Genomic DNA, 20,069 nt, shown 5'->3' with positions numbered 1-20,069 from the left:
GTCACCTTATCTTTGATAAAGGAGACAAGAGTACACAATGGAGAAAAAACAGCCTCTTCAATAAGTGGTGCTGGGAAAACTGGACAGCTACATGTAAAAGAATGAAATTAGAACATTTCCTAACACCATACACAAAAATAAACTGAAAATGGATTAAAGACCTAAATGTAAGGCCAGACACTATAAAACTGTTAAAGGAAAACATAAGCAGAACATTCTATGACATAAATCACAGCAAGATCCTTTTTGACCCACCTCTTAGAGAAATGGAAATAAAATAAAAAATAAACAAATGGGACCTAATGAAACTTAAAAGCTTTTGCACAGCAAAGGAAACCATAAACAAGATGAAGACAGCCCTCAGAATGGGAGAAAATATTTGCAAATGAAGCAACTGACAAAGGACTCATCTCCAAAATATACAAGCAGCTCATGCAGCTCAATATCAAAAAAACAAACAACCCAATCCAAAAATGGGCAGAAGACCTAAACAGACATTTCTCCAAAGAAGATATAGATTGTCAACAAACACATGAAAAGATGCTCAACATCACTAATCATTAGAGAAATGCAAATCAAAACTACCATGAGGTAGCACCTCACACCGGTCAGAATATCCATCATCACAAAATCTACAAACAATAAATGCTAGAGAGGGTGTGGAGAAAAGGGAATCCTCTTGCACTGTTGGTGGGAATGTAAATTGATACAGCCACTGTGGAGAACAGTATGGAGGTTCCTTAAAAAACTAAAAGTAGAGCTACCATATGACCCTGCAATCCCACTACTGGGCACATACCCTGAGAAAACCGTAATTCAAGGAGTTATGTACCACAATGTTCACTGCAGCACTATTTACAATAGCCAGGACATGGAAGCAACCTAATTGTCCATCGACAGATGAATGGATAAAGAAGATGTGGCACATATATACAATGGAATATTACTAAGCCATAAACAGAAATGAAATTGAGTTATTTGTAGTGAGGTGGATGGACCTAGAGTCTGTCATACAGAGTGAAGTAAGTCAGAAAGAGAAAAACAAATACCGTATGCTAACATATATACATGGAATCTAAAAAAAAAAAAAAAGGTTCTGATGAACCTAGGGGCAGGACAGGAATAAAGACGCAGACGTAGAGAATGGACTTGAGGACACAGGGAGGGGGAAGGGTAAGCTGCAACGAAGTGAGAGAGAGGCATGGACATATATACACTACCAAACGTAAAATAGACAGCTAGTGGGAAGCAGCCACATAGCACAGGGAAATCAGTTCAGTGCTTTGTGACCACCTAGAGGGGTGGGATAGGGAGGGTAGGAGGGAGGTGCGAGAGGGAGGGGATATGGGGATATATGTATACATATAGCTGATTCACCCTGTTATACAGCAGAAACTAACACAACATTGTAAAGCAATTATAGTCCAGTAAAGATCTTAAAAAAAACCAAAAACAGATATCTAAAAGAGAAATATGTGTGTGTGTATATATATATATATAAAACAACCATGACCATTAGCCAAGTAACTACAAATAAAACATTTTTGAAAATACAAGGTCATCACATCTTTGCAATATTCTGTGCCTAATGAAATGGTTTTAATTAGTGACATCAGACCATTCTACTTAAGTAATAGGTAATTGCCTCATCAAAGGACTTTCCAGGAAATGGAGACACCTGGGCTCTTTTGTCATTATCTGAAAAACTGGTGAGTAAATTGATAAACTATCACACACAAGGGCCTCTCATCACAAACAAAAAAACCTACTATGCATTAAGTAATTTAACACTTGGATTTATTTTCCTATACACTTAAATGACTGGCATTTCTATGAGGAACATGTTAAAAATAATGTATTTTTATGTAGCTTAAGGTAGTTTAAAGGAAAAGAAAAGAAAACAAGTTTTTAAATATAGTACAAACCCATAAAAGATTGAACTTTGGTACATAAAAGAAAAATACCTCTACTAAGAGGCAGCAAAATTCAGAGACAATAAAACATTTAAATCAAAAGGTTCTACTTAATCACAACAATTTCAAATGAGTCCTTACTCTATATGCCAGGCTCTGTTCTAAGAGCTTTCCTTATATTATCTCATTTAACCCCTCCCAACAATTTCCACTTTACAGATGAGTAAATTAAGCAGAGAGAACTTGTCCAAGTTCTGGCAGAATAGGGATTCAAATTCAGAGGCTCTGACTGTATTACAGCACATCTTTTTCCTATCAACTATTTCCATTTCTATTTTCACTAACAGTATTAATTAAACATCTAGGATAAAGCAAATAAAGACAAAAGTCAAAACTACTCAGCGACTTCTGGAATGAGTTAATTATTCAGCCATTAAATATCCCTCCTTTTCAAAACTGAGAACACTCTTTTGCCATCAGAATCCAAGCAGGACATAGTTATTTGGGACAAAGTATCATACAGAAGCTACCAAAACAACAAAAAAAGCTACACTATCATATAAACCAAGATTAGGCAAACCACGGTCTGTGGGCCAAATTCAGCCCTCAGCCTGTTTTCATACAGGCGGCAAGCTAAGAATGATTTTTACATTTTTTAAAGGGTTATAAAAACAAAACAAAGAACCTGCAGCAACAAAACCTAAAATATTTACTCTATGGTCCTTTACAGAAAACGTTTGCAGACTCCTGATTTAAGCTACTGAATAGATAAAGGGGTTTCCTCCCCCCCTTTTTAAAAAACAGCTAAATGCAGAAACTGGCTTGTAAGACAAACTGCATCTAGGAAGATAAAATGAGTGGATTCCCTTAGCTCCAAACCAGAAGACAAAACCTCTGAAGGACACCCCCCAAAAAAGGGCAAAAATAAGTAGTTCCCTTCTCACCAGGAGGTGGCAGTAGATTCTTCCAGAGGCAATGTTCTGGTTTGCCCATGGGCTCAAGTTTTTTGTGGTGGCTATTAAGAAAAGCAGCTTGACCTCTCCAGAGCTGACTTTCTGGGCCTGACAATCTGCACAAAAAGGAAAGGGGAAAGGAGACTGAACAGGTGACAAGAACTAAGCACATTCTCTTTACTGACCTGTTCACTCCCACTAGAAAAATGATACCATTTCCTAAATGCATCTGGGCTAAGAGTTAGCGGGTAGGAAAGAAGGCAAGTGAAAATGATCAACTTAATCATTTGGTGCTGTTCTTCATCTTTGCTTCTACAATTCTTAAGTTACTACCCTTCAGTTAGTTGAATAAGACAATGGATTTTTGTCTCCACAACTTGAAGCAAGATGCCATTTTAAAGATCAGAAGTTAATAGGAAAAAAAATGTTAACTTTAGATATACCTCAGCAGAGCTAAACCAGAATAAGTCAAAACAGGAAATTACAAGTCAGTTTAAACACATGCGAAAGTCGCAGGTACTGCGTGACTGCACAAGCCAGTTGGCCTGACAAGCAATGGCAAACATCCATTAACTAACAGTGCCAGATCGCTCATTCTTCTTTCAAGCCTCTACTACACAACCCAAAAACTTCGTTTTTGCCCAGAAACCACTGGACATTTAATCAAAATACATGAGTACAAAACATGCCATGTCATGAAGCTCCCTGCTATTCATGATGACTCAGCAGTTGCTGCAAAACAGAGGCGACAGCCTAGGATAGTTGACAGCAACCAGGTAGTCTACAAGTGCACAAAAGTTCCAGTAAGGATCAAAGAAAGTCCTTATTTTAAGATTTTTTTAAAAAAATCCTTAAAGTATTATTTTGTATATTCCTGGATACTTTTCTTTGGTAGTATCTGCCAATATTAATACCTGCAGTGTTGATTAAGAAACCCCCAAACACCTTTGATCCAATTCAAAAGCTAAAAATGTACTTTCTTTTTCAATTAAATGGGTGGGGCAAAAAGCTGAAAGTACTTTAGATAGGGGGAAATGATAAACTATCAGGCTTTAAAACAAAACCACACAGTCTGAAATCATACCAGCTCTAAGACCATTTGGATCATAGGTGTTACGTCGTTAAGGCATCATCTCCCCCAAATTAGATTTTTATCTAAGTACATTTTAAAATAAGGTGTGGGGCTTCCCTGGTGGTACAGTGGTTGGGAGTCCGCCTGCCGATGCAGGGGACGCGGGTTCGTGCCCCGGTCCGGGAGGATCCCACATGCCGCGGAGCGGCTGGGCCCGTGAGCCATGGCCACTGAGCCTGCGCATCCGGAGCCTGTGCTCCGCAATGGGAGAGGCCACAACAGTGAGAGGCCCGCGTACCGCAAAAATAAAAAAAAATAAAAATAAGGTGTGATTTTTGGCTTTTGCCACTCAGAATATATGAGCTCCTTTCTAAACTCTGTCCAGACCATCCAATGATCTGTATTTACAAATTTCTTTTTTTATGTAGTAACTTTCTTTTGAGGAGATCTACGAAAGCACTCAAAGACATTTATTCTTAGGAAAAACAGAAAGCATGTGTGTTTAACTTCCACTCAACCAAAGGATTAGGTTAAATGGCCAGGCTTGTGACCTGAATTCTAATCTTAAATCTGCCTGCAAGTACCCCTGCTCCTCACAAAGGAATCTGAAAACCAAGCTCTTTTGGTATATATCTGGGGGAAAACCGGTGGGAGGTAAAAGTAAGGCCAAGACCTGTAACCGTAAGTAGAAAGCTACCTAATATTATAAACCACAATTTTTACTATTAAGAAATTTCTCTGAAATCTTTTAAAATTCTGTTTTTAATAATACAATTTAACACCAGCACCAAACATGTTGAAGTGTTCAATATTCATCATCATCCAGAATAAGGCAATCTAGGAAGTCTACCCTTAACAGTAAGCGACAAGTTATCAGACCCTTTTGCTATACCTTTGTGTTTTTTATAGGTTTAAGACCCACACTTACTTCTACCTAGTATCCCTGAAAAGTGTTGTAAGTGACGTTTATTAGAATATTCTTAACATATTCCTACTCAATCCCCATAACAAGTAAAATTTTAAAAACGGAGTTGTCTCAGAATCAAATGTCTTAGTTACAATTAGGATAAACTCCTTTTCATAATTTCAAACACCCACGAATGCACAGGGTGCTTAGATTATAAGACCACCAACATTCCTGGAGTGTCAAAAGTACCTAAACTTCTAGAATACGCCCCGTAACATTAAAATAGTTTGTGCGTGAGATCAGAACTGGAGTCCCGGTCAGCTGTGCAGAATGGCCAATTCCAGCTTCCAAAATAAAAGGCGGGGGGGTGGGGAGGCGGGGGGGTGGGGTGGCGGGGGGGGATTGGACAAAAGTGGAGAGGAAAGAGTCTCGCGACGGAAAAGAGACGTAAGTGTGGAGAGGGACTTTCAAAATGCCCCAGTGCCACTAACTATAAGCCCGTTAAGAAACAAACAAACAAACAAACAAAACAAAATCGAAGCCAGTGCTCTCAGATCGGGGAGGGACACCGGGAGATGGAGAATTAATTAATCGCGTTGTAAGTTATTCCACTTTCCGCCCTAACAGCGGCACCGACAACCCCCGGGTGCCCCGGAGGCAGATTCCTCCGGGCAGCCCCCTCCTCACACACGCTAAGACGCGGGAGACTAGCAAACAGCAGGCGTAGGGGCCTCCAGTCACATCTTTTTCCTTCTCCCTCGAGAGGACGTGAATAATACCCCCAAACCCCCAATCCCCGCCAAAAAACGGAAGAATTCTAGGCCCAGCGTGGCCTAGGATTTCTGTTCCCGCCCTGCGCCGGTCGGGGGAAAGCCCCAGGCGGAGAGGGCTGGGGAGAGGCGGCCGAACCACACGTGTGCGCCGCAGGATTGGCCCGTCTCAGCCCACTTCCCGTCGCCGCCCCAGCGGCCAGAGCTCCCGCCGCCTCGCTCGGGCCTCCGCTCAGGCCCTCCCGTCCGCTCCACGTGGGGCGCCGGGGCCCCTCGCCGCCCGTCCACTCCCGCCCAGTTCCCGACCCGCTAGGCCCCCACGGCGCCGGGGTCCCGTACCTGGTGCTGTTGTCGCCCCTGCTGGTAAGGTTTAATTGGCCCCTGGTGGCAACGCCGAGTCCGGATCTTGCCGCCACCGCCCCCTCCTATGCCTCCAGCTCCCGAGGCCATGGCGTGAGCCTCCGCGGCTTCCCCCTCCGGGGCGGGAGAGGCAGAGACGGCCTTAGAGCCCCCCCCCGCCCGGCCCCAGCCCAGAAGTACGCACGCGCTGCCCACACAGCGGGGCACAGGCACACCGGGAATCGCGGGGCTGCGAGCAGGAGCGGAGAGAGAACGCGCGCTGGCGGCAGGGAAGGGGGTGGCGGCGACAGAGGCCGAGGAGCTGGCTCCGGTCCGGCAGGCTCCCGCGGACCCCCGCCTCTGTGTATGTCACCGTCTCTGTGGAGGCTCCCCCGCAGAGGACAGTGCGAGCGGCTCCGGGCGCTGCTTGGGCCTAACTCAACCGCCGGCTGCTGGGGATTCTTCTTCCGTCGCCCTAGCCGTAGCTGCCGCAGTTGAAGCCGCCGGCGCCGCCCGCCTACCCCTCCCCTTTGCGCACAGCGCCCGCCCAGCCGTTGTCGTCGCCCCTGCAGTCGCCGCTGTTGCGTCTATTGACGCCGCTAAAGCCGCTGCAGTCGTGAGCCAGAAGGTCGTCACTTGTCAGCGCCCGACGAGTTTGCATCATCACGCTGCGACCGGGTGATAGGCGAGGAGGAAGGAAGGGCGGGTCGAGCCCGCGCTCTCGGCTGCGCTGGCCGCTGGGAAACGTAGTTCAGCGGAAGAAGGCGAATTCTCAGGACACGGAAGGAGATGAACGGTTCGCCGCAGAGGCACAAAGCCAGGGGTTCCGTTCGCTTTATTGCTCTTCGTTGCAAACGTAGACTTCGAAAGAGGCGTTTAGCACAAAAAGAGTAACCTCCTTCCCAGTCTCCTTCTCCCCTTGGTTGGTAAAGCGGGCAGAAAGTGAGCAGATTGTAAAATCACAGACAGAAGCTAACAATACCTTATAAAAAGAAAAAAACTGGTTGAAAAGACAATGTCCATGATCTTTAAGCCTAAAGCAGAAATAGAAAATACATAGTTTCGTTAATGTTCCATTAACATATAAGGGCTTTGTTGTCAAAACACACAAGTGCTGGAATTCTCACTCCACCACTCTCTAGTTTGACCTTGGATAAGTCAAAACCTTCCTCCCCCCTATAAAACGGGAACTTTAAAATCCACCTTATAGAGCTGTTGTGGTCATCCAAATGGAGCACTTAGTATATTTCCTGGTATACAGGAAATGCAATAAATGATTACCTACAGCAGTCAGCTCACATTAGAGGTGAGTGGTATATTACCAGTAATAAAAATATACATATATTTGCCCCAAATTGAGGGCATTATATTTAGGAAAGTGAATAAGCGAGCTAGGCTCAGAGACTGCATCCACAAAGTAGAGAGATTGTAAGAGCTGACTGTTAGAAAGATCTTGGTGATCACGTGGTCCAGCCCTCATTCACCGGACAAGACAGGGGTCCAGAGAATTCAGGTGGCATACTGGAGGACACTGAGCTGTGCAGTCAAAGCGAGGACTATAACCCAGCTTTTCTATAAGAGTTCAAACAAGTAACCTTAGGGAGAAAATCTACTGTGAAGAAACATAGGCTTAATGTTCCATTTGAGACAATTGGTTTTAAAGCTTATAAATAACTTCGAAGTCAAATAGACTTAATTTAAAATCTATCACTTACTAGCTGTGTAGCCTTGGGGAAGTTACTGATCCTCTTTCTAAGCTTCAGTTTCCTCATCTGCAAATAGAATGAATATTAACCTCAACAGGTTGGTGGTTCTGATGAAAGGATTTATGTATCTCTGTATAGTTCATAATAAATGCTTAGATACAAAGCATCTAATATCATCCAGTTATCAGATACAAATAACTAACTTCAAGACTTTTATACCATCTCTACCACCAAACTTCACTACAATATTCCAATCACTATATAAATCATATAAGTCAAAAGGTGAAGCCAGGGCTTCCCTGGTGGCGCAGTGGGTGAGAGTCTGCCTGCCGATGCAGGGGACACGGGTTCATACCCTGGTCCGGGAAGATCTCACATGCCGTGGAGCGGCTGGGCCCGTGAGCCGTGGCCACTGAGCCTGTGCGTTCGGAGCACTGCTCTGCAACGGGAGAGGCCACAGCAGTGAGAGGCCCACGTACCGCAAAAAAAAAAAAAAAAATGGTGAAGCCAAATTTACAGTACCTTGGAATTTGTAGTACCTTCCAGCACCTAAAGAATCATGCCGTATAAGGCACAGGCTTACAGAACAAATGGCACCTCTGACTATAACCACCAAGACTATAAAAAGTTCCCAAATAGGATAGACAAAATTAATTACCTCCTTTTGTGCTTCAGTGTCCTAGCTTCATGCCCCCTTCCACCACTAACTCTCCAGGTATACAAGCTCTTCCCCCTGAAGTACTTCATCCTTCTTCAATACAGTTGTCTTTCATGATTCTTAGCTAGGTATGTGACAAGCAGAGTAAGGTAATGCCTAATAAGCCAACTCCCAGGAAACATCTGTACCTGAATCTCTAACTGCACTTCATATATAGGAGACTGAACTGTAGCCACATACCATTTGCCCTCTTCACCCTACCAAACTCAAAATTTCCAGCACAGGAGAATAAACTGGCTGGGACTCAAAAATCATTCCTTTCTTGGGGGCTGTTATTTGGTGTATGAGACAGCATTCATATCCAAGCTCTGAAAGGAAAGGACATGCGAAAGAGCTGGGCCACACTCGGATAAAACTTCAGAACAGAAGATTAGTAGGATTCAGGGAGATAAGGAAAAATCCACATCCTCCTTTAGCCTTGATCTCAGTTGTTTAACTCATTTTATGATTATTTCTTTGAAGTAAAATAAATGTGAGGGAACAATAATACTTTAGTCCCACATTCAGGTAACTGAGTTATTGGAAACTTTACCAATCTTGACAGCAGAGAAGCAATAAGAAGCAAGAAGAAATCTGCATCCTAAACTTTCCACTGCCTAATTTTACCCTGAAATAGTATCAGCCTCGCTATGGGATGAAATAACTTCTTGTACATACTTTGAGATTCTAAAATAATATGGTGTCTGTGCTGAAATTCAGTTTGGAGTTACAAATCACCAAATCTAGAATTCTTCACACACTTTTGGTACAGAACTCATTGTTCAGTTAGGAATTACTAGTAGTTGAATGGGTTATAATAAGTTATTCTGATTATAAAACTTAACCTGCCCACCTTCAAAACATACAAATAATTACTGAATATTTCTCTAAGAGATACTATATATAAGTTGGGAAAAATATCAAATGGCATGGAATAATAATAGGTATTCTTGAAATCCTTCCAGCGATATTAGGAGTTAAGTTTGGGGGGAAGGGAATAATATGTATTATTTAGTACGTGTAAGTAAGCAATTTCTATAAATGATAAAATTTAATCCCTACAAAACCTATGATATTCTGTAGTTCACAGAATTGGAAGCTATCACTTGCAGATTTTCTATTATAAAGTGGTTATCTTCTTTATTCGTCCTTTTTTCATTATTTCTATTCCCATCAGTCTTTAGGTCTAGACAAAATTGAAATAACTCTGAGAAGTGATCTTGTGTTTTGGGTTGTTTCACTGGGAGTATTTTAATAGAAACTAATTTCTCCCCTAATAGGTTTTAAACGCCAAGATTTTTCTACTCACTGCTATAATCTGAGCACATAGAAGAGTGTTGACACATAGCAGTAGCTCTACATATACTTTAGCTCATTTGCCCAACATCCAATTACTACCATTGCCAACTGTTTCCATTTTATTGTAATAAATAATACAATGATGAATACAGATGAACTACTTTATATAACCTTTCCTAGCTTGCATACATTCATTTCCTATACTGCATAACAAATTAATATTTCTCAAATTCATTTATTTATTCATGATAAAGCACTCATTAGCATTGTAAACAGATCCCTATGAAAATATTATGCAGGAATTATTATCCTCTTACCTTTGCCATCACTCTGCCATTTTTGTAGCCAATTTAGGAACCTAACTACCACTTAAACTTTTTTTTTTTTTTTTTTTGCGGTACGCGGGCCTCTCACTGCTGTGGCCTCTCCCGTTGCAGAGCACAGGCTCCGGACGCACAGGCCCAGCGGCCACGGCTCACGGGCCCAGTCCCTCCGCGGCATGTGGGATCCTCCCGGACCGGGGCACGAACCCGCGTCCCCTGCATCGGCAGGCGGACTCTCACCCACTGCGCCACCAGGGAAGCCCACTTAAACATTTTTTTTTAAGATTTTTTTTCCAGTTCAGTGGAGAACTTCACACTTAAAAAACTCTCTCTGTGATGGCCTTCATGTTGACTAAAATGTTGAGATCCTAGTACTGTCTTACTGCATAGTGAGCATAGACATTTGCCACCTGTATGATATGATAGCCATTGGAAAGACTAGACTCAAATAGCTGGCTTAGGATCACCTGGGAATTCCAGGACTCCCATCATGGCATGGGGATATGAGGACATGTTGAAGGATGGGAGTGAAGAGTACATCAACAGGTGCATTTGGGTAGAAAGGATATTGTACATCAGACCTCCAAATCACAGAGAGAAGCCATGTTAGCAAAATCAATAGAATTCAATGTATTTGTCTCTATGAAGGATAAGGAAAAAAAAAGACAGCTATTCATATTCAGATCAAGTGGCAGAAATGGACACAAAACACAGAAGGACAGAAATTCCATCTCAGTAAGTTGAAAACAAAAATTAGACCAACTTCACTTAAACGTGGATCCAGTTTTTTTCAGCCAAAACAGATGGTGTATTGGAAGAGATCTTAATTTATGAGAAGACTGTTACTACTAAAGTCCCTCCCCACAAAGAAACGTCTTTATTTTTCCCCATATAATATGGTATCCATCTGACAATTATAAATTAGCAAATAGAGAGGTTTCTGACCTTTCTTTAGAGATAAGGAATATCCACCAATTACAAGTGAAATACAATTTGGTCTACACCCAACCTGGATTGAAAAACAGCCTTTATATCTTCTTCAAAAGGTAAGACAATTCTGGCCAAAGGAGTATTTAGAGATGACAGTTACAAGAAGTTAGAAAGGTATGTATTTACCCTACCTACACAAAATGAGGTATCTGCTATGATGTGTATTGAAGCAAATTATTTTATTGAGAGTAGTTTTAGACAGATCTCCTTGATCTTCCAACAGACATTTCTATGTGATAATTATTACCAAGCATTTCATTAGATAGAAAAATAAGGTTAAACTAGTGGGTTTTTAAAAAAAATGTATTATAATGATATAATGAACTTCAATCTCAGCTGGAAAAACTCAAAGTGGGGTTGGGATTCTAGAAAAGTACTGGGGTTTTTGTCTGTATTTTAGGGACAGAGAGGCCACAGCATTGGGAAGATATTTAAAGATGTACATCATTATACTCTCATTAACTTACTGTGTTCTCTGTCTTTGGGGAATAAAGTAATACTTAAGACTAACTGAATTAACTAATATAATCAAATTTTGATTAACTATATATATCACTTAATTCCAACATGCCATATAACATTTTTCTTCTTCCTGACTGCGTATGTCAATATATAGTAGCTTTTGGCATATATGTGTTTATGTACCTTCCATTATAATTGAAGGCACATTTTAAATTCATCAATCCTAAATGGAAATTCAGTTTTACTGAATGAAGTAATAACCAAATTCAGGATAACCAGTCCCATCCTATTATTTAAGACAGTTAATGAATCAACAAAGATTAAACATATATTAGCCTATAGGCAAAATGTAAACTAGGGTAAACATAAACAATTGAGATCAAGGCTAAAGGAGGATATAGATATTTATAAACAATTTATAAACATAATCTAAACATTAACACCTACTATGTGTTGAACCTACTATGTGTTGATTTCTAATCTCAGCATTTAGTATATATGTCAGTGTACAAAACATTAAAACAAGCTCTGTCCACATAGTGCATTATACTTTATCATTTTACTGAATTCTCTTAAAGTTTACTGTATTATGCTCTTATTAACCCCTAGCACGTAACACTAATAATTACTCCCAAATTCTACTTTCTAAATTCTAAACACCTGTTATTGAATTCATCCCATACAATAAATCTAATGGCTTAGTTTATTTTTTTAAATATAATTCCTCAGTTTCATTAGAAAACTGGCCTCATCATTACATCAATCTATGTAAAACTATAACGTTTGCAAAATTCAATTTGCTCACAGTGAGACCAAGCATTTTCATTTTTTAAAAGCATTTGTAGGGAATGCTGGAATGTATTAGACCCTAACTTATTAAGACTTCTTTTCAAGAGCATTCTACTAATTAACATGTTAACAACCCTACTGTACACGTCACCCCACCACCACCAGAAAGGTACAACCTACTTAGCTTAAAGGGTGTCTTTTGGCCCCTCGCTACTCAGGGGCCAGCAGCACCAGTCCTTGGGAGCTTGTTAGAATAAAGATCATCCCAGGCCTACTTAATCAGAATCTGCCTTTCAACAAGATCGCCAGGTGATTTCTATGCACAGGACATCTGAGAGGCACTGTTTTAAGAATTAACCATGCTGTAGAGTTCATAAAGCACATCTGAAATGTTAACAGTCTGAAACTAAACATCAGTTATGAAACATACTTGAGCACTTTAAAGAGCACTTTGCTAATTCCCAACTATCCTTCTTTACTTGTACAAATTTTCTTTTAGAATTAATTCACAAGAAACAAAAGACATGGATGGAGAGTAAACCATCTCACAATCCCAGAAGCTGTGAGCAGAGAGAAATTCTGAAAAGAAATATCAGACTACTTCCTTAGAATTGCTGTGGCTTTTCTCTTTTCCAAACACTCACAAAACCAATGCTAAGGTAGGAACTCTTAAGGGGGAATATTCTTGGTACTGGGTTAGCAACTAATATCTAAAATGTTGGATAAGAAGTCAGGCAACTTGGAGTAAAATCTATAGATTTTTTCACTTTCCTAAACTGTCAGGACACAAATGACGGCAGCTTTCTACTTAACAAATTATAAAAGCAATTAAATAGATCACCTACTAATAGCCTGACCTCCTACGTAGGTGCTATGAAGTCAAGACAAAATTCCGATACAGTATTCTCTCCAAAAATTACTTGTGGAAAATAATTAAATAGTAATGGATCTTTAGAGTAAAAATTCCTTCCCTGACATTGGTCATCAAAAGTATTCTTTCCACAACACACCTATAGCTCTTAACTCTTACAACAGGGAAGGCCTAAAAAGTTGTGAAACACAAGAAATGAAAAATCGTTTTTAAAAGACTCACACATACCTCCCCTCCTATAGGCCAAATATAAACACATTTGTTCATATGAACAACTTACACATCAAGACATCAAGGTATTGAAGTTAACCAAAGTTTCTGTAAAGAGCAGGCTTAGGAACCCCTGTTCTTCATTAGTCTGCAATCAACAATTTAAGTAAGAGTTGATGAACCTGCAGCTTATAGATTTTTTTTGTAGATTTTTTTCCTTCTTATTTAACATTTGGTACATTTCACCTTTACCACAATGTGAGCAGAAATGAAATTAAACATTTAAAATTTTCATTAGCTTCTTCTTTCAAAGGAAGCTAGACTATTACCTGAAATGAAATTCTGGATTTAGTACTTTTTTAGTGTCTATTATCGCAGATAGCAGAGCTGATTTAACAGAGCAACTAACCAAACATAACGGTTAACAAGATGATTTTAAAGCCAGTACCTATAACCCACGGCCTGTCTTCAAACTATCTCACCTTGTTTGGGTCCATTATAAGGACAACAGCATATCATGAGTCACCACCAACATGGTTCTTCAGAACCAGAAAACAAAAAGAACTCTACAAATATTCTCCAAAGCAAATATGAGTGAAGTTAAACTATTCTACATGTAATATTAAATAGGCAGTGTTGCCAAACAAAGGCAACTCTGCAGACATGGAGCAAAGCCTGTTAAACAGACCACCTCCGGTTAGAGAAAGCTACCTCTGCCCACAAAGGTTTAGATTCAGAATTAAAACATCAAAGCACGTCAAAAGTTTCCGCAGAGGCCCTAACCAAGCAACGCACAGCTTCTACCAGCCACGATTAAATCCAAGCCACAACTTGGATGCTTTAAGTTAGTAAGAGTTAAACCAGCCCTTTTTCACTTGTGTGGTCATAAAATCTTGACCCTTCTGTGAAGCAGCAGTAACTCCTAAGCACTTACTATAAGAAGCACCTGCTTTTAGGCCCATGTCTTTCAGCTGAGGTGCAGAGATCAGTGAATGATCTTAGCTTCATGCCTGCTCACACTGGAGTATAATCCCTTGTCTCTCCCAGATTAGATGGTGCCATGCAGAACGGCAGTTACTCTGCAAACAGGTGGTGAGGACACAGACCTGCAAAAGGCCACTAGGAGTAGACAGTTAAGAAGGAAAAGCCATTTTTCTCTTTTCACTGCTGGCCCTTGCGACTATGCCTCTCCTTAACTCATCATCTGGGCCTACCCTTTGCAGCCACACTTCCTCAGATAACAGCCTCTTCCTTTTCTCAAGGTTTGCTTTGAGTTTACAAACAAAAAGGAGCTGACTTTTCCCCTTCATTTGCTCCATCGTTAACTTTAGAACGGGATTTTTTGAAAAGTCTTAAAGACTGAGATGGAGGGGAAAAAAAAAATGCAATAGGTCTTAGAAGCTTTCTGTCCTAAGTTCAAACTAAGGAAAATAAAAGTACAGCGACCAGTTCTATCTACATCAAGTCGAAACAAGACAAGTAAGATCATTTGTTTAGATTTTTTTCAGCAACTTTCACTGACAACTTCCTACCCATGCCAACAATGTGGAAAAAGAAAGGGGAAATGTTTAAGGGGTGACATAGAGAGAAGAAGGGAGGGCTGAGGAGAAACAGGGAAGAGCAAATTTTAAATTCTGACAAATAGTCACGATGAGCAATTCCTGAAAACTCAGTCAAATATTCTGCCAGGTCCGCAGCCGACCTGAACTCACCTTTGGTGGATTGACCCTTCGTAAGTCAGTCTTCTGAGTCTAGACTGGCTTCTTGTTGATCCAAATTCACATGCTGTAAAATAAACGAAGGAGGGATGAGGGGTACTTTGCAGGAATGGTGCTACAGACGTGCAGAGTATCACTTACTAACGTCATAAATAATGAAGGACTAATAAATAATACATTAGAAAGAAAAGCCCCTCATTATTGCCACATCATGGTTTCCTAACATTTTATATCCAGAGTACCATGTGCAAATTGGATAAATGTTTACTAGATGGCTGAATGCATATTCACAGAGGTTCGTTATTTCAATTTGTTATTTCCCTCAACCACCTTTATGTGATGGAATTATTTTTCTGTGTATTTCAAAAATACTTTAGTTTGTTAAAATAATCTTTTATTATTAAAACACCTTTAATCCTCCCTTTCTTTTTAAACACAGTTTACCTTAGACCATGTACTACTTGCTGTGTCAGAAGTAAACAGAAAAAAATCACTTTTATGTAATTGGATGAAGATAGTGCTTTCCCTCAGGGATTATACCAAAATAGGAACTACAGGAGGAGGATATATCCTTTAAAACCAGACCTTTGGAATACTACGCAACAAATATTTACTAGCATTCTGAGCCATATGTTCTGCAGATAGAAACATGATGACGACATAGGGCCTGCCGTTTAGGGACAAGTAGAAATGGTTATACTTTTACTTTAAGGGTTTTGAATAAATACTTAATGCAGATAAATTTCCTTTTGGAAATATGTATTGCATAAATGGCTGTAAGTTTACATTCTTTATTTTAAACAATTTTCAGTCAGAAAACAGCTTCACCTAAACCAGATTTGTCCCCATACCCTGGGCTCAGTGGAATTGTGATCAGGATGCTCAACTAAGGAATGAGTTGAGTACGCTATTCCTTTATTTATTTATTTTTAAAAATTAACCATTTTTTAAATTTATTTATTTATTTATTTTTATGGCCATGTGGCTTGTGGGATCCCAGTTCCCTGACCAGGGATCAAACCCGGGCCCCCTGCAGTGGAAGCACAGAGTCCTAACCACTGGACTGCCAAGGAATTCCCTAGCCCTTTGTTTAGATGTAAATAAATTCTTTAGGATAACAGAAAAGGGTAAAAGAAAATACTGTAAAATGTAAACTCTAGACTGAGATACATAGCCCTGAGTTTGCAACGGGACAAATTGTGTCCCCAAATAATTGCAATATCCAAGTAGGATCTTCCAGAGGAGAGGAAGAGACCAAGGAATACGATTTAAAGTTTCCCACACTCTTATTTAGTAATTAATTGCATGAAATAAGAGGACTAAGGGGGGACTTCCCTGGTGGCGCAGTGGTTAAGAATCCTCCTGCCAATGCAGGGGACACCGGTTCAAGCCCTGGTCCAGAAAGATCCCTCATGCCACGGAGCAACTAAGCCCGTGCGCCACAACTACTGAGCCTGTGCTCTAGCGCCCGCGAGCCACAACTACTGAAGCCTGCGAGCCTAGAGTCCGTGCTCCACAACGAGAAGCCACCGCAGTGAGAAACCCACGCACCACAATGAGAAGTAGCCCCGCTCACCGCAACTAGAGAAAGCCCGCACGCAGCAGGGAAGGCCCAATGCAGCCAGAAATAAATTTATTTAAAAAAATAGCACTAAGCGTACCCACTGTGAGCCATACACTTCGCTGTGTGCTTTACGTGCATTCTTTTTCATTCTTTTTCATCCTTAAAACGTCTTTTAGGGAGCTGTCTAAAAGAGAAGGGTTAAGGAGTTCACTCAAGGTCATACACTTGGTAGTTGACATGATGGGCTCTGAACTCACATCTGACTAATTTCAAAACCTGTGTTCCTTTCTTTAAGCCAGGCAGCATTCTAGAACTTCCCACAGCCAATGGGCGGGCACAGGGAGTGGAGTCTGAGATGTTTACGGAAGCTGCTCAGCCCACTGACATTCCGGCCTCTTCTCACCGAGGTTTGTCCAGCTGCTTCTCAGCCAGGGCCTTGGCAGGGTTTCTGGAGTGGAGTAAGGGCTCTGCTAAACAGGTCGGGGACAGTGGGAGATGTCTTATTGGGCCCCCTCACCTGTGAGTTCCCCTCTTTGTAGGGTTGCCAGACAACCTAGAAGACACCCAGCTAAATTTGCATTTCAGAAAAGCAACGAATAATTTTTTAGTAGAAGAATGTCTCCAGTTGTGCAAATAACGCATGGGACAACTTCTTTGCTAAATCTGGCCACCCTGCTTCTTGGCACTATTTCAGAATGTCTTGGATTAGAATTAGAGAGAGTTGCACGCATGCTGGAGTAACTTACAACTCTACACGTGATCTTTAGCTTAGAATGAAGATATCCTGGCTATTGACCGGAAATGTAGGAAACTCAACGGCAAGCCCATCATCCCTTCCCCATACCTACCCAGGCTGTTCCGTGGTTTATCATGGGATGCTGCCATTATTCATTCGATTAGCTTCTAGTGCAGCAGACATGTCTTGACATGAGCAGACATGAGAGTGTCCATGACTCAGGTATTCAAGAAATGTAAATTCCTATTTCTTGAACTCAACAGAATTTCTGTTCCAAAACCCCATTTTTTAGAGGTAGCAGAAACATAAACTAAGTCAAGTCAGGTCTCAGCACCCCGCCTCTTCCTAGAGTCGTTCCTAGGGTGCACGTCATGCTGTGGGGAGGATGTGTTTCTTGATGTCCTCTGTGCCTGCAACTTGTTGCCAAGGCACCTCGCCTTCCTGGCCTTCTGCCTGCCCCCTTCAGTCCAGGCCTTTGCATTCCTCCGGGTCCTCCTGGGCTGAGATGCACGGTGTAGCCCTTCCCTCTCCAGGGTCTCCTTGCACTCCAGGCCTCTGCTTTGGGGAGTGAAGCCTGAGGCTTTTCGCCATTGAATCCTACCGCCTCAGGTGGGAAGGGCACGTAGTTCCTCTGGAGGACGCCAGGCACCTGTGTCCTCTCTGTTCCCCTCCCCTCTCTAAATACCCTCTGCTTAGACAATCTTTCTTTCTTTTTTTTTTTTTCTTCAGTCTTTTTCTGGGCATGGCCTCACCCTCCAGCTCTGAAATATTTTTCCTGTGTATCTAATTCCCCTAAGGATCTTAGGTTTTTGGAAGGTTATTCCTTTTCACCCTGGCTTATCCTCCCCACCCTCACCCCCTGCCAGGCAATGAATACGAAACAGTTTTCTTGATAGGGGGAGAGAGAATAAGGCGAGAATCAAGGAAAGTATCCTAACCAACTGACTTTAAACATCCTCAGGCCCCATCCCTCCCTTTTTTTTTTACCCCCAATGTCAAAGCTAAAGAATTAGATCCTGGTTTGTTTTAGGCACAAACTTTGCTTTTCCACAGTAGTCCCCAAATCTGGCATCAGCAGCAGATGGGAAGCATTTAAAACATGGATTGTCAGGGCCCCAACCAGATCTATAGAATCTCTAGGGTTGAATCTAGGAATGCATATTTTTTAAAACTCCCACCATTTTTCTTACATGCTCAGGTGCACTTGTCCTCTGGCCTGCTTCTGAGAATGACTCCCCTTTTCTTTCCCACACCTTCTGCCTTCTTTCCCTTTCTTTCTTATCCCTGGAGAGGCAACATCCAGTTAAACGTGACTTGCACAAAACCAGAACCTAGTGTGGAGTTCCGTATCCATCTTTCAAAGGGAAGATAACCTGGAGGGCAAGAGGATGTTCAAGAGTCTCGTCTCCTCTTATCTCTTACCCCACTTTTCTCATCCTTCAGTGTCCTGTCCACATTCCAAGAAGAAATCTCAGTCTAACCCATCAAACAGGACCATCCAACAACCTATCTCCATCCTGTGTCAAATGCAAAACTATTTCCCAGAGACCTAAATGCTGCTTGGTTCTTAGGAAGAATCATCAGCAGATCTAAGCATCTCAGTTTTTCAAAGCTTGGGAATACTTCCAGAGGAAAGGCCTAAGCAATTAATATATATTCCCAACATGCATAAATTACAAAGTAAGATTCTTAAAAATCGCTTGCATTGATTTGCTTACATTATTGTTAAACACCCTCTTAATTTATTTAGAGAGGCCAGTTCACCTTTTTTAAAAGTGAATATGGCTAGGTAGGACATGTCAGGCTGGCAATACCATTGGCCTATTTTATTCTAAAATGAGGTTAGGAGTACTGAGCTAAATTGGGGCTTTTAAAGGATTACGTCCTAGGGAGTGATGAAAATCATTCGCAAGTAACGATTGGAAAGACTCACCCCCTGGGATGGTAGTTGGTATTTATAAAAGTCAGCTATGCTTATTGACTTGACTCAACAAAAAGTCATGTATTATTATTATGACATCAGAATACTACTCCATAGTAAATAACAGGGCAAAGGGCCTGAAAAATTAGGGAGTGGGCAGGCTGAACAGGAGCAGGGAAGCTTCGAATAATTCCTTTTTCTTTCTTTTTTTTTTTTGGCCGCACCTCGCGGCTTGTGGGATCTAGTTTCCCGACCAGGGTTCAAACCCGTGCCCCCTGCATTGGGAGCGCAGAGTCTTAACCACTGGCCTGCCAGGGAAGTCCCTTTTTTTCTTAGGAAAGTAAATTTACACTGAATATCTCACTCCAGGCTTAATTATTGAGAAATATATCTTTCTCTTTGAAGTTGATTAAGCAGTGACAGAGAAAGACAAATATTGTATGATTTCAATTTCAAGTGTAATCTAAAACATAAAACAAATGAATATAACAAAACAGAAACAGAGTTTTATATAACAGAGAACAAATAGGTGGTTGCCGGAGGTGAGGGAGGTGGGGGGAAGAAAGAAATAGATGGAGGAGATTAAGAAGGAAAAACTTCCAGTTGCAAAATATGTGAGTCCAGGGTATGACATGTACAGTGTGGGGAATATAGTCAATAACTAAGTAATATCTTTGTATGGTGACATATTGTAAGCAGACTTATGGTGGTGACCATTTTGACATGTACAGAAAAAAATCACTATATTGTGTAACAGGAACTAACATAGTATTGTAGGTCAATCATACTTCAAAAACAAATATACATACAAACTCATAGAAAAAGGGAT

The 20,069-nt window shown here is 41.1% G+C and overlaps 1 protein-coding gene across 1 annotated transcript in view; it reads right to left on the bottom strand.

Annotated features, from left to right (window-relative positions):
- The window catches only part of NUP153 (nucleoporin 153), an 80,258-nt gene extending 73,973 nt beyond the window's left edge, over positions 1 to 6,285 (bottom strand). The window contains exon 1 of the mRNA XM_081247788.1: positions 5,955 to 6,285. Within this exon, the coding sequence (XP_081103914.1) occupies positions 5,955 to 6,065 (111 nt within the window). The 5' untranslated portion in view covers positions 6,066 to 6,285. The remainder of the gene's footprint in view (positions 1 to 5,954) is intronic.
- Between the last annotated feature and the right edge of the window lie 13,784 nt (positions 6,286 to 20,069).

Source organism: Mesoplodon bidens (assembly GCF_964165515.1).
Source record: "Mesoplodon bidens genome assembly, chromosome: 10".
In the NCBI taxonomy this organism is placed as follows: domain Eukaryota; kingdom Metazoa; phylum Chordata; class Mammalia; order Artiodactyla; family Ziphiidae; genus Mesoplodon; species Mesoplodon bidens.
This window is presented reverse-complemented; position numbering and strand designations above follow the sequence as displayed.